Source organism: Balaenoptera acutorostrata, chromosome 10 (assembly GCF_949987535.1).
Source record: "Balaenoptera acutorostrata chromosome 10, mBalAcu1.1, whole genome shotgun sequence".
Lineage (NCBI taxonomy): Eukaryota > Metazoa > Chordata > Mammalia > Artiodactyla > Balaenopteridae > Balaenoptera > Balaenoptera acutorostrata.
In genome coordinates this window covers 43,740,618-43,756,019 of record NC_080073.1, presented here as the reverse complement: position 1 = coordinate 43,756,019, position 15,402 = coordinate 43,740,618, and the positions used below count along the sequence as shown (strand labels likewise).

Below are 15,402 nucleotides of genomic sequence, written 5' to 3'. Positions count from 1 at the left end.
CCCAGCACAGTCATTGGGTCCTATGGATTCTCTCCTTTCATCCATCCGTCTCCTCATCCAAGGCTTTCAGCTGCCACCTCGCCCTCACTGTCTTCCTCAGGATGGAATGCTCACAAGTCTGGCCCTTGTCTTATGGGGGATGAGGGACTGCTCATTTTCTCCCCTCCCCTTCCACATAATTATGAAAGTCTTCTGGTACAGAAAGCAACATTTGCTTTCTTCCTCCACCACTGCCTCAAAGAAGACATCGTACCTTCAAAACAAAAGTGGACTTTTAAAATTAACTTGTATCTTTACAAACGCTAGGAGCTTATGATTGAAATACTTTGCTGTTTATTTTATCTCCAGGTTGCTAATTTACAAATAAGCAAGTTTGTGAATATGGATTTGGGTTTTCACTGATTCTTGACCAAAGCACACTATAAACTGTATATTATAAACATACAGTTTATAAAATAAAGCAAAGTTCTAGAATTCTGTATGTGAAAGTACAAAACACACACTGGTACCCCTAAATGAGTACGTATGTGCTTGTAAATGTGTCCATCTCCCCAATCCTAAGGAGAGACACTGAAACCTGCCCTGAATGAACTTCAGAGAGAATGTATAAACCCATCCTCACTGCCCAGTGTCTCTGTCTTCTGAGTCTGAATTATGGCTCTATTTAACCCACTTCTCTTGCTTCCACTGGCTCATGAAGCAGCCCGAGTGAGGGTAGAAAGAACTGGGATCGGGCAAGAAGTGTGTGGCATCGGTGGGGTTCCAGGTCTTTCTGCCTTTCCCCCTAGGTGGTGGTAGATGCCCTGGTGGGTGCCATCCCCTCCATCATGAACGTCCTCCTCGTCTGCCTCATCTTCTGGCTCATCTTCAGCATCATGGGTGTGAACCTCTTTGCAGGGAAGTTTCAGAAATGCATCAACAAGACCAGTGAAGGCTTTCTTCTTGTGCCTTGGACTACTGTGAATAACATGTCTGACTGTGAACGTCAAAACCACACTGGAAGCTTCTTTTGGGTCAATGTGAAGGTCAACTTTGATAATGTTGCAATGGGCTACCTCGCACTTCTGCAGGTGGTGAGTCCTGAGATCAACCATGTCTCTTCCTTTGGCTGCTCGATAAAGTGGAGGGCCTGGGGTCTCCCAGAAGATGCTATGTGGAGACTTTGCAAGGGGTAGCACTCAGTGTGAAGTGAGATTATTCCCTGTTCCTACAGACTGCACCATGAGGCTAGAGGGCCCTACCAATGAGTGTGATCTCCCAGTAGTGCAATTAGACCAATTTGGGCTAATAGAATAGAATAAAGGGATAGGCCTGCCATGGGGCTATATCAGGTGATGACTTAGAATTCACTACTTGTACAAAATAGACCTGGTATAGCCACACAGACTGCACAGTCTTCTATTGCAAATCGTCTCCTAGAGGGTAATAAATTATGTTCCAGTCTATTGTAATGATAGATAATGCTTGTGATGATAACAGTCAATAACATTCATGCCTCCATTCATTCATTCATCCTTTGCCTTCATCCACTTGTTCATTCAGTGTTGATGCAATTGCTTATACATTTGTCACGCAGTTACCCACAACTTCCTGCACTCCACCCTTTGTTCATGCATTCGTTCAACAACTAGTCCCTGAGTAGCTATGGTGTGCCAGGCACTGAAATCAGAGACATGTCAGAACTGACTCCAGGGGGACCAATGCTCTATGAGAAAAACAGACAAATAAGTGAATCAAAACAGAGCCCAATGTAGGTGGATGGGCAGACACTGAGTGGCCTCTGTTCCTTGTTTCCAGGCAACCTTTAAAGGCTGGATGGACATCATGTATGCAGCTGTCGATTCCCGGGAAGTGAGTCTCAGCCCGTGGTGCCTACCGCCTCCCCCTCTGTGCCTCCCGCCCACATTAGTCTATTTGAAATGGGGTGAAGGTGGCCTTGGTGCTGGAAGAGGCGATCACCCAGCAGTCTGGCACTATCCCCCCCCGGAGCAGTGTCCAGCTGGCCTTCTGTTGGATATTTAAGCTGACCTAGTCTCCTAGGCTTCTCAAGTTCTTCCTCTGTTCACCATTGAGGAAATTATCAGATAACCTCTAAAGGACTGTGCATGAGGGCACTCCCTGGGCAGAGGCGGGGGCGAGGGCAGTGGCTAGCTAGAACAGTGGAATTTCAGGTACTGTCACGGCAGCCAGGTGGAGGAGATGGGTGCTGTTGGGGAAGGACCCTTTCCTGCTGGGGCACAAGACACTGCTGATGCCCTGCCCCATATCCCTTCAACCCACCTCTAAGTTCACTCTCATCCTTTGTTTCTTATTCTGTCTGAGATTTGATTTTCTTCAGTGCCTCAGAGCTGGCTCAGCAGCTCTTCCCCCAAGGGCAGAGGACTGCGAGTCCACAGGGGCAACCCTCACAGTTAAGCTCTGGGAGTCTGTAGATAAAAGCTCTCACTTCCCTGTCCCTTGGAGGTACAATTCTGAAGTGTGTTCTACAGTCCTTAGAGCATGGAGTGCCTGTTGCCCATGGTAGTGGTGCTGCCTTTATCCTGTTCCTGCCTCCCCCTCTCTCACTTCTGCTTCCTGGGATCACCTCCCAAATAAGCCACCTGCAGCCAGGTCCTTGCCTCAGGGTTCTTTGGGGTAAACACAAACTAAGATGCCCCCTCGTCCCCATGCCCCCACTTGTCTGCTCACAGGTGAACATGCAGCCCAAGTGGGAGGACAACGTGTACATGTACTTGTACTTCATCATCTTCATCATTTTTGGTGGCTTCTTCACACTCAATCTCTTCGTTGGGGTCATCATTGACAACTTCAACCAACAGAAAAAAAAGATAAGTGGGGCTCAGGTGTTTCTGTGGTAGTGATGAGTCTTAGACTTACCGTCGGTCCCCGGGCCTCGTGACTGAAGCAACACTAGTCACAGCCCCCATGCCTGACCAGGAGCCCAATCTTGGCCTTTAGCACCAACACCGACCTTTGCCCCCTGATTGCAGGCTTCACCCCTGTCTGGGGTCTGGGCCCAGAGAGGGCTGAAGGCTGCCATCTGGGGGCAATAACAGTGGTGTGTGTTATGCTATCTCTCTGCACTTAGGGGGCCAGGACATCTTTATGACAGAGGAGCAGAAGAAGTACTACAATGCCATGAAGAAACTGGGCTCCAAGAAGCCCCAGAAGCCCATCCCACGGCCCCTGGTGAGCCCCAGAGCTCGCCTCTCTAGCAGAGAGTGTCTGGAAATCCAACCTGACAGTCCATGCCTGTGCTGGTAGGCGTCTGGCCAATGCTCTCTGTGGAGGAGGAGATCTGGGTTGAGTTTGAGGATAAGGTAATGAGAGTTCCCAGGCTCAAGGAAGAAAAGTCTACAAGAAGCAACTCTGATCTTCTGGAGTGAACATACTCCTGCAGGTGTTCCAAATAGACCTGTTTAGGGAAGTACTTGAGTTGCCCAATGGGCTTAAGGCTCCAGCACCAGATCAGGAACAGATTAGGCTAAATGATAGTAAAGATGGTTAGAGCCCTGAGATGAAACATTTGTTGTTATGCATTTTGATGTAGGTTGCAATGGATTGGCAGCCTCACCCCACATTCTACCCCATGCCTACAGGAAGACAGAGAGGAAATGGCCAAACCCAACCACCCTGGGATCCTGGGCCCAGTCATGGTCATGGTCAGGTGACACAATAGGAACCAAAAATTATCCTACTCTAGTGTTGAAAGATTGACCAAAACTTAGAGGCATACTCCCCTGTGATTCCTTTATTCACAGAGATCCATGGCACAATCCCATTAGCCCTTCCCCACACAAGGGCAAAACCTAAGGACCTTCAGCAAAGGTACAGGCCTTTCCCTAAATGAATCAGGGAGACATACATTCTGTTGGCCAAGACATTAGAATTTCTAAATCAAGGCATGGGGTTTGCATAAGGTACTAAAAACTTCATGAGCACAAAGTCTTAAAAACATTTACAGGAAGAAAAGAAAATGCTATGACCTTTCACATGCTTTACTTGGAAACAGTGGTCACAAATGTATTACTGTTCTCCATTCTGATAAGAAGTGTTACAATGGGGAGTGATAAGATGTTCAGACCTCTGTAGGGGCAGAGGTGTCCTTCCAAATACCTCATAAGATCAAGATAACTGGGGTTGAGTTAGCCTGAGGGAGAGTCCCTAAGGCTCAGGGAGTATCCCTCCAATGTCCAGTGGGCAGGAACAGGCTCAAAATTAGAAGATGTAGGTGAAAGGCTGAGCCCAGCCAATCAGAGTCAAGCAAGGGTTATGGGAGAAGGATCCTAAGACCTAATGAGAAGCGAGCAGTTAGATCTCTGCTGACCTTTTCTGGTGGCTGGACTGAGGTTGAATCCACATTTGAACAGACACCAAGGTGTTCTGTGCTGGGGTCAACCCTTGGCAAAATCATGACAGTTTTGGGTACCCTTCCCTACATACTTGATCCGTCTCTCTATAACATCTCAGCTTCTCCCCTCTTATCAGCCAATCCCACAGGCCACCATAGCTTCCTCCTCTCAAGGAAGACAACTTCCTTGGGACAGGGTGAGCTGCATTTCCAAAAGGGACCCTGGAAAGGACACTATCTTAATACAGAGGTAGGAACCTAATGCTGAAATTCCAGGCACTGCAGTAGGAGTGGAAGTCAGTGGTTGGGCAGGAAGACCTACAACAAAATCATCATGTCTCCTAATCAAGCCATCCCCAAGGTCCTCCAAGGTTGGCACTGGAGGAGGTCTTCCATATGGATAAGCAAAGTGAGACCTCATAGCCCAGCTGTGTTCCTGACATTAGCCATCCCTTTGGATGGGAGGGGGTGTATATTACTAACTAACTATCCACACTATAATAGCTTTATTGGAGGAACATGGCTCTCTCCTTAATATTCTGGTCCAGGCACGACAAACATTATTTCCTTTGTTCCCTTTAGCATAGCTGAGGCAAGGCTGGAACATTTAAACAAGACTTTGAGATTTAGGGATACCAAAAGGGAAACTAGCAGATCAGGGCCCAGGCAGCAATTGCATCTGGCTGCTCTCCAGGGCCCACGAGCCTTGGCCCATCCTAGCTCCTGGCCGGCATCCATATGGCAGGCAACGTCTTGGCACCCACCCCACAGTGAGACAAGCCTGATCATCTGCCCTCCACAAAGTCCAGAGCCAAGAAAGAAGCCCAAGCAATAAGAGAAATGCCCACTCCCACCTAAGACTCACCTTCCCAGCTCCAGTTTCCTCCTCACTAGATTATTGGCACTGGAAAGGCCATCTTCTTCCCTGAGGGGTCCCAACAGGTTGAGCTGGTCAGGTAAGCTGAGCATTGGCACAGGACTGTGCTCCACAGGTGCATGGGTGCCAGTTCATGGCAGGGCCAGCCTCGGATGACATAGGGACCTCCAACACAGGCATGTACATACTACTCCTTGCCACACGTGAAGCCCAAGTTCTAAATCTTATGCTTCATCCATAGCAGAGACTAAGGCTTCCACAAGACTGGGAAATTTTATTCTATAACATTCCCTACTATAGAAATCACTAAAAGCAGGTTTCGCATACTCCACTTTATAGGAAAATAATAGGCTCCAGAATATCACATCATCAGTCACCCGCTTCATCATCTCTGAGAGCCCCGAGGGTTGCAAAGAAGTGATCCCTGCCCACAAGCTAAGCCAAGAGCAGCTAGAAAGCTGCTCCACTCCCCAGCAGCTGAATATCCAGGGCAAACTTGATGCCCAGAACTTAGTAATGTTGCCTGCTCTGTTTAATTAGAAGTCATGAATGGGCCTCTTTTTTTTTTTTTTTTGCCATTTTCAGTGATGAAATGAAAGCTATTAGTGGCTCAACATCCCAGAAAAGACATGAGCCAGCAGCTATGCCTGGAGCCAGACCCACTCTGATTCTTTGCTCAAACTCTGCAGGGTAGCAACCCATCCCCACCATGAAGCAGAAAGCAGGAACCAGCCTCTGTCACAGCCCTTCTCCCCTTTGTGGCTCCTGGGAGCTCCCTGGTGAGACTCACAACAGGTTCCTTTCTCCCTCACAGCCACTCATGCAGAGCCCTGCACATAGTACACATTCGGGAAGTGCCTGTTGCACAGAATTAAATGTAATCAACCTAGTGGAGTGGCTTTATAATTCTGTTTGAAGTGTGTGTAATTCAGAGCTGTCCGTTCTGTCATCCATTCATTCATCTGCCTATTGATCATCTATTGCATTCCAGATACTATGCAGACACTGGGGATAGAGCAGTGAGATGTTCCTGCCCTCACAGAGATGACAGTCCAGTGACACAGGAAAACAATTAGTAAAAATCACACACATATTAATTCACAGGCTGGAGAAATTGCCAAGGGAGAAAGAATGGGGTGAAGAGCAAAGGGTACATAGGACTAAGCCTTGAGGAATGCTAATATCTAAAGGTTGAGTAAAGAAGACTCAAAAAAGAGCAGACAGGCAAGAAAAGAACCAGGGAAGTAAGGCCTCTGGGAACCAAGAAAATAGAGTTTCAAGGCAGAGGGGGCGGTAAGCAATGCCAAACCAGTATTTTGGACGTTACGAGTGATCTTAACAAGAACCATTTCAATGGCAGGATGGGGACAAAAGCTATGTTGGAGTAGGCTGAGGTGTGAATGGGAAACAGTGATTGCACACAACTCCTTCAAGAAATTTAACTGTGAAAGTGAAGAGAGAAGTAGGCTGGTAGCTGGAGAGAGATGTGAGATTCGGGAAGATTTTTCTCTAAGTTAGGAAAAACTAGGTCATTAGAGATTTAGGTAAGGAACCAAGAGCTAATAGCCAAGAGTGGCCAAGTGTGGCCAAGAGTCTCACTCATCAGTAATGAAGCAGAGGGACCAAGGAGGTCAGTAAGTGGTAGCAATGAAGAGGGGGCAGAGGAAGGCTAACTTGATGACACAGCCATCAGAGGAGGAAGGGTTTTACAAGACACAGGAGGAACAAAGGTCTGGGAGTGACAATGGGGAACAAGAGGGACCTCCGCTCTGCCCCCAGCCCTGGGGTCCATGGCCTGAGGAGAGTGAGCAGCCACTGAGTAGGAGGAGAAGTTTGCAGATCAAGGCAGGTGAGTTCCACAGAGCTCAGAAATGTCTGAGAAGGTGAGGGTGGAGGATGAGGTTGGAATCAAGAGCTCACCAGGAAGACCAGGAAGATGTTAACAGCACAGGAAAGTCTAGAGGGCCACACCAGGAAAAAAATTTTAAACACCATAAAAATATCCCCCTAAAAATGATCTCTTGGTTGTCCAGGCCACTCTGCCTCTCTCCAAGAATGCAAACAACCAAGACCTGCTTAGACATCTGCACAGCCCAGAAATAAAAAGAACATTTGCAGGAATCAGTTGCACCACTACACTTGACTTTACCCTCAAATAAATACTTTTTCAAGCAGTTCTTGAACTCTCACTCTATGCAGGGCACTACAGGAACACAAAATTAAATAAGACATGGCTCTATCCTCAAAGAGCTTGTTGTCTAGCAGAAAAGAGAAGTATACATGAAATGCTAGAACTCAAGACTGTAAAGGTTGTGGGAGCCCAAAGAAGGGACAGAGCAATGCGGTGTGAGGTGATTGAGGCAGATTCCCTGGAGGATGGGATTGAGGAAGATTCCCTGGAGGAAGTGGGGCTTAAGAGAGATGGATCACTCAACGCTATGGGGATTGATTGATTGATTGATTTTACATCTTAATTGGAGTATACTTGCTTTACAATGTTGTGTTAGTTTCTGCTGGGCAACAAAGTGAATCAGCTATATGTATACATATATCCCCATATCCCCTCCATCTTGAGCCTCCCTCCCATCCTCCCTATCCCACTCCTCTAGGTCATCACAAGGCACTGAGCTTATCTCCCTGTGATATGCAGCAGCTTCAAGGCTGTGGGGATTTAGATGGCCAAGAGAAAGGACTGGAGGGGCACTGCAAGTGGAGGGAAGAGCATGGACAAGGACAAAGTGCCTAGTGACTTCATGGGGCCAGGAGAGGCAATGAGGTAGAAACAACTAAGAGTGAGATTTTGGAGGGTTAGGACTCTGCTTCTGTTGGGATGTGGAGTGTGAGGGAGACAAAAGAGACAGACTTTAAAAACCCATCTGTGAAGAACACAGCCTCTCCAGATGCGTGGTTTATGTGGCCAAAAGGCCTGATGTACCATCCCTTGTTTTCTCAGAACAAGTACCAGGGCTTTGTCTTTGACATCGTGACCAGGCAAACTTTCGACATCATCATCATGGTCCTCATCTGCCTCAACATGATCACCATGATGGTGGAGACTGATGAGCAGAGTGAAGAAAAGACAAAAATCCTAAACAAAATCAACCAGTTCTTTGTGGCCGTCTTCACGGGCGAGTGTGTCATGAAGATGTTCGCCTTGAGGCATTACTACTTCACCAATGGCTGGAATGTGTTTGACCTTATTGTCGTGGTCCTCTCCATTGGAAGTAAGTGGGCATCGCATGTGGTGGGGACACCCAGCCTCTGCTTGGGCTTGTTTTGGCTGCTCTTTCAAAACCAAGGGGACAGCTAACAAACTTTTAAAAACCTACGTTGTATGTTAGAGGAGCCCAGTATTTGCTGCTTTGCAAGAGCAGCAGATTTAAAATGCCCCGGGCCTCTCAGTGAAATGCAGAGGTTTCACTAGCCTTCTCCATGCTGCCATGAAGGGTATTCAGGCACCTACTGTGTGCGCAGCCATCGCCAGAAATTTGGGAGCCTATAGGGAACAATCACTCACAAGAAAACCTAAGATGATGGAGTTTCCAATGGGTCTTATCTTTATGGCCTTCAAAGCAGAGAGTGGGTGGTGTGGTGTGAGGTGAGTCATAAAATACTTTCTGGAAAAGGAGGTGGTTGCCAGAAGAGTGAGGAAAGACTAGGAGGAGATTGTTCAAAGGAGATTCTTAAGTCAAGGGTCTGGAATTAAATCTCTGTATAACTGTCCACTTAGGGAATATGAGTGACAGAAAAGTCAAGGGACCAATGCCAAGAGATCAATGCTATTATGACCTAGTCTGGGTGTTGTTGAATGACAGGCTCAGTATTTGGGGGCCAACGGTGTTTAGAGAAAATGAATGGAGTCAGAGGTTAAAGTGGGGATTGGAGCCACCATAATTGAGTGTTTGCTGAGTTCTGAGCACTGGGCTGGGATCCACGGATCTCCACGACAGCCCTGGGAAGGAGTGTTACTATACTCATTTTATACATTTAATATGGAGCCTCAGAGATTAAGAAAGTTATGCAAGGTCATATAGTTTGTAAAGGGTGGAGCTGAATTTAGACCATGCTAATGTTCTTTTTAATAAACGAATAGCCTCCTACCAACGATCAAGATACCGTCCCTGGCCTTCGTGTGGTTTAGCCAGAGTTGGATCCTATAAAGGCCAAATCCCAGCACGCCAGGTTTACTTTGCATTGTAAATATATCCTGACCTATTATATCATGACCTGCTTACTTTTCATGTCAGGGCATAGCTGTAGATTTTATTTTCCATTGATTTACCATCAAGAGCTAATAGCATCTGAATACAACTCAGCGACACTTAATCTCTCTATCCTGGTGCTGAAACACAGCCTTGGGTTGTGTTTGTTTGGGGAGTTTAAATTTATTTTTGTTTTATTTTCCTATTGCTGCTGGGTTTTCCAGGGGCGGGGCAGGGGAGGTTTGTTTTGTTTGTTTGTTTGCCTTCCAAAGTGAGAGACTCTAAAGGCCATTTTTTATTTTATATTAGAGAAGGGAGCTTGCTTATGTGACTTCCCATATCAGTACTATAGAAATAAAATATACTCAGAGTACTCCATTCTATCATGGGGACACCTTAACTACCAGTTCCTATGACCTACACAGCAACACCTGTCACTGGACAGAAATCACTCATAACAACAGCTCGAAAACAAGTGCAAGAACCCACTAGCCATTCTTCCACCCTCCCTCCCTCTCCCCCTTTCTTCCTTTCCACCTGTAAGACATGTATTGATTGTCTAATTGTTACAAGTATGAAGACTCATTCTCCCTAGTAAAGGTAGGCTAGTTGGCTGGCAGAATCCTAGTAGATTATAAAAACACATATGTATCTCACACTATGGGAAAATGCCCCAGTTAAACTGGACTTTAAGAGAGGGGCTTTCATAAATATTTCATAATACAAAATTATAATTATCCCATTTCTCCTCCATTTCCTTCCTCCTTCCAACACAATACTGTGACCACCCATATTCATAGGACAAAAGGCGAGTAGGAGAATGGGATCAAGGGCACCCTGGCAAGGAGAGAGAGTTCTATCATACTCCTCACCATTTCTCCTGAGAGGTTTTGAATCCTGTTTGACCTAAAGGCCTTGCCTAATCTTTGGTGGTCTTAACAGGCCTCCACAGGTCCCCAGGACCAAGCTTCACAAATCTTCAAGTTAGATATCACGTAGGGAGACATACACACTCTTGTTCATAGTTCGTGTTAGGGGGTTATAAATGACCTTAAACCAGCCCATCTCTAGGCCCTAACACAGAGTTCAAACACAGCTGGAAATGAAAGAAACAAATAAAATCTATTATGCAGACAGGTGGCCATTCAAAACCATTCTGTTTTAGCTGTCAGCAAGTTGCCCAAGTCCTCAGGCCCCTTATAATTAATACTAGGCCCTGTACAATTATCCACAGGACCATGTGCCAGGAACTGAGTCAATCTTCACAGTAGGAGATAGGGAGGTGAATCATAGTGCGTCCCAGCCTTCACAGAGCACAGGACCAGGGTGGAAGTAAAGGCATGACCCAAAGGCTGAATTCTCAGGGAAGAGCCAGGTCTGTGTTACAGACGGAAACAGACAAAGGACTGTGAGCATGTGGAACAGGGTGCAATCACTTGCAGCTGAACTAGGCTGCAGAAGTTGGGTTTTGACCATGTAGGTTGACTAGGAATGTATCTGGATGGAGGGAAAGATAAGAACATGGTGGGAAAGGTGAGACTTACTCGAGGGAGACAGGGTTTATGCAGTGGACACTTACTGAGCCCCTACTTTATGCCATCCACTGTGCCAGGCTCAGAGGGTCCAGAGTCCCTGAATATGGATGCTCACTTGGAGGTCCATACCAGGCAGAGAAGAGGGGATGTGATCCAGCCCACTTTGTCAGGGCTCATGATTAGAAGTACTAATTAGATCATTTCCCCTCACTTTTAAAGGCCTGGTGTTTTCTGCAATTCTTACATCACTTGGAAATTTATTCTCCCCAACGCTTTTCCGAGTCATCCGCCTGGCCCGGATCGGCCGCATCCTCAGGCTGATCCGCGCGGCCAAGGGCATCCGCACACTGCTCTTCGCGCTCATGATGTCCCTGCCCGCCCTCTTCAACATTGGGCTGCTGCTCTTCCTGGTCATGTTTATCTACTCCATCTTCGGCATGGCCAACTTCGCCTACGTCAAGTGGGAGGCTGGCATTGATGACATGTTCAACTTTCAGACCTTCGCCAACAGCATGCTGTGCCTCTTCCAGATCACCACGTCGGCAGGCTGGGACGGGCTCCTCAGCCCCATCCTCAACACGGGGCCTCCCTACTGCGACCCCAGCCTTCCCAACAGCAACAGCACCAGAGGGGACTGTGGGAACCCCATCGTGGGCATCCTCTTCTTCACTACCTACATCATCGTCTCCTTCCTCATCGTGGTCAACATGTACATCGCGGTGATTCTGGAAAACTTCAATGTGGCCACGGAGGAGAGTACGGAGCCCCTGAGCGAAGATGACTTTGACATGTTCTACGAGACTTGGGAAAAGTTCGACCCGGAGGCCACCCAGTTCATTACCTTCTCTGCCCTCTCAGACTTTGCAGACACGCTCTCTGGCCCCCTGCGAATCCCAAAACCCAATGGGAATATATTAATCCACATGGACTTGCCCTTGGTCCCTGGAGATAAGATCCACTGTTTGGACATCCTGTTTGCCTTCACCAAGAATGTTCTGGGAGAATCTGGGGAGTTGGATTCTCTGAAGGCAAATATGGAGGAGAAATTTATGGCAACTAATCTTTCAAAAGCATCCTATGAACCAATAGCAACCACCCTCCGGTGGAAGCAAGAAGACATTTCAGCCACTGTCATCCAAAAGGCCTATCGGAGCTACGTGCTGCACCGCTCCATGATGATCGCCAATCCCCCGCCTGTGCCCAGGGCTGAGGAGGTGGCTGTGTCACTCCCAGATGAAGGCTTTGCTGCATTCGTGGCAAATGAAAACTGTGTGCTCCCAGGCAAGTCTGAAACTGCCTCTGCCACATCTTTCCCACCATCCTACGACAGTGTCACTAGAGGCCTTAGTGATCAAGTCAACTTAAGCACATCTAGCTCGATACAAAACGAAGGGGAGGCTGCCACTAAGGAAACCACTGGGCCCTAGTGAGGACCCTCCAGCATGGGCATGTCCAGCTCTGATGTGTCCTTCTGCTCTGTGACAACTTACCACCACCGCCTCCCCAACGCATGCCACTGGTCACAATGTCAGAATGGGGCAGGGAATACAGTTGGTACCCACCTTTGGAGAAACCCTCACACACCAACAGGAGTCAGAAGCAAAGGACATCTCCATGTGACTTCCCTTTTAATTTTCAATATCAGATGATATGTTCCCTTACTTTCCAGAAAATGTCCCTGGTCCTTTTATTTTGATGGTGACCAGAGCTTATATTTACCAAGACAAACACCTCAGGACCAGAACTTCCAAAGATATATGGCAAGGATGTTGCTAAAGGTCCAAGGTCATCCTCTGTGAAACACCACATAGAGATTGGCAGTGTTATTTAGGATTTTGCATGACTGCATGCTGAGCGCTGCCAGACAGCTGCTCCAGCCCAGGGTAATACCTGTGGTCTATGTCATGAAAGGCCTCTGAGAAACCCATTAAAATTAATATTTTTAAAGGTATGTCAAAACCAATGTTATATCCTAAAGCATCATTTTAAAAAATTATGTGACACTGACATGTCATAAATCATTTCTCCTTCACTTTTCAGGGTTCCTGATATTTTGCAGTTTGGGTTCAGGCTGGGTAGGCAGGAAGGAGCACTGTCCTGGGAGCCTGTTCTCATCCTAACTGACTCTCCCACTGCTTGCCTGGCTGACCTGGGCCAAACTCATTCCCCTCTGAACCTCTTCCCCATGGTGGCAGGGGGCAGAATGGACAGTCTTTGCAGCCTTTGCATTTCATGTTGTAGAACTCAATGATGCCCTGTCCCAATTTAGATGACGAAAATACTCTCCCCTGAAGCGGCAATGGCCAGACCTTTCTGCTGTATGGCCAAAAGACAGCTTTTGAATATATTCTAGAGCCTGTTTCACATCTCACAGACTTTTAAGGATGGAGGTTTTCACATTCCTCTCGGACCAGGACTCCATAATTAGTATAATCAAAAATAAAGGGACATTTTGAGAAAGATGATCTGGGAGACAAAAGGTAAGGCCAATACTTTCTTTAATTCATCCTACAAATGTTATTAAGTACCTATTGTATGACAGGCACTGCTGTAAGCACAAGACATAATGAGAGTTAAGCCCCAAAAGATTCACTGGATTTATGCAGTGAATGGAGGAAGGGTTGTCAAGGGATGATATCCAGGCCAAAGTCACATGGCAGGTCTTGAGATGAAGGAGATTAAGAAGTTTGCGTGATAGCATAAGACATAAAGGGTCTTAATGAGAGCCATGATCGTCTATTAACTCTTGGGACATTCCCTGCCATGATGACAAGGATCAGGTCAATTCATTGATATGTATTTTATCGCTTCATAAGATTTCCCATTTATTCAATTACAAAGACTAAAGACTGGTCCCCGTTACAGGCTTCATGGACACAGATTTTTCTGGGGCCTCACAGAAAAATCTATCCTTTCTCTGTCACAGTTGGCCCAGCAGAGGCCAAGGAGGCTTTCAAAATGCTTGTTGGGGTTTGCAAGCACCCACAGAAGCAGGTTAATAAGATGATGATGGAATAGCTGAGGGCACAGGCTGACCCAGTACAGATCAGCTGTTCTCTGGATGCTTGGTTTGTATCTAAAAGATGAGTTCAACCAAATGGCACTGGACCAGAGAGCACACATATTCACTGTGCAGCTACTTCAACAGCTAAATCTCATGCAGCCGATGAAAATGCCCTCGGAGAGGATGCTTGACCAAGTGTTTATAAGACAGCTGGGTGGACAGAGAGCTTGGGGACTGGCTTACTTTTACAGTGTTTTGTGGAAGAATTAAATGTACCCAACCATCAGACTAGTTTTATTAAGTAGATGATATTATTCTCAGAGATATTCTTGTTACATATTTTGTCCCAGGTTGTGAGTTCAATTGTGTCCCCCCCCCAAAAGATAAGGACCCCTACCTAAAACTGTATGGTACCTAGGAATCTGACCTTATTTGTACTTAAAATCAGTTCCAGGTGTATCTATATTTGAAAGGCAAATCTATAAACGTTTTAGAAGATAATACAGGGAACTATCTATGTGACCATGAAATTTTAAAAAGGCTGATAAACTTGACTACATTAAAATTTAGAACATAAATTCATGAAAATAGATCATTAAAAAGAATGAAAAGGCAAGCTGTCAAGTGGATAAAATATATAAAACACTTACATCCAACAAAAGTCTAATATTCAGAGGAGATTTTTATTAACATCTATAAATCAATACAAAATAGACAACACAGTAGGAAAAATGGCAAGAGATTTGAAAAGGCACATCACAAAGGAGGAAACCTGAATAATCAATAGGCATATGAAAGAGCACACAACCTAATTAGTAATCAGGGAAATTCAAATTAAAACCAGAGTGAAATATCCCTACACACCTATCAGATTTGTAAAAGTTTTAGAATCTAACAAATATCAACTGCTGGCAAAGATGTAGAGCAACAGGAAGTTTAATGCACTGCTGGAGCATGTAAATTGGTACAACCATTTTGCAAAACAGTTTAACTTTACTTAAACTCTTTACATATAGTCATGACTTGGGTTTTCCACTGGTAGGTATGAAACCTAGAGAAATCCATGCACACATGCTCTAGGAGACGTGAACAAGGTTTCTTATTATCATTGTAATACAACCAGATAGACCCAAATTAGAACAACCTAATGTCCATCAGCAGTAGAATAAATTAATAAATTGTGGTACATTTTTAAAATGTAATTTTAGGCTGTAATGAGAATGAGATATAGCCTTGTACAAGTTTATGGATGAATCTTAAAAACATAATATTGAGTGAAAGAAGCCAGTCACCAAACTATACTATACGATTTTATGAGGTTCAAAATCAGGCAAAATTAAATACACTGTTTAGGGATGCATAAAGAAAAGCAGGGATTAGTCCTTTAAAGGCAGGGTAGAGGTTAGTAATAGGCGGAAGGAGGCATTGTGACT

General features: G+C 45.9%; 1 protein-coding gene across 3 annotated transcripts in view; it reads left to right on the top strand.

Moving 5' to 3' along the window:
- SCN10A (sodium voltage-gated channel alpha subunit 10) overlaps nt 1-12,881 on the top strand; it is a 74,803-nt gene extending 61,922 nt beyond the window's left edge. For all 3 annotated transcript variants that reach the window (XM_028168854.2, XM_028168853.2, XM_007191455.2), the window contains 6 exons: nt 789-1,073; nt 1,798-1,851; nt 2,691-2,828; nt 3,085-3,189; nt 8,182-8,452; nt 11,185-12,881. In XM_028168854.2, the coding sequence (XP_028024655.2) occupies nt 789-1,073; nt 1,798-1,851; nt 2,691-2,828; nt 3,085-3,189; nt 8,182-8,452; nt 11,185-12,392 (2,061 nt within the window). In that variant the 3' untranslated portion in view covers nt 12,393-12,881. The remainder of the gene's footprint in view (nt 1-788; nt 1,074-1,797; nt 1,852-2,690; nt 2,829-3,084; nt 3,190-8,181; nt 8,453-11,184) is intronic.
- The last annotated feature ends 2,521 nt before the right edge of the window (nt 12,882-15,402 follow it).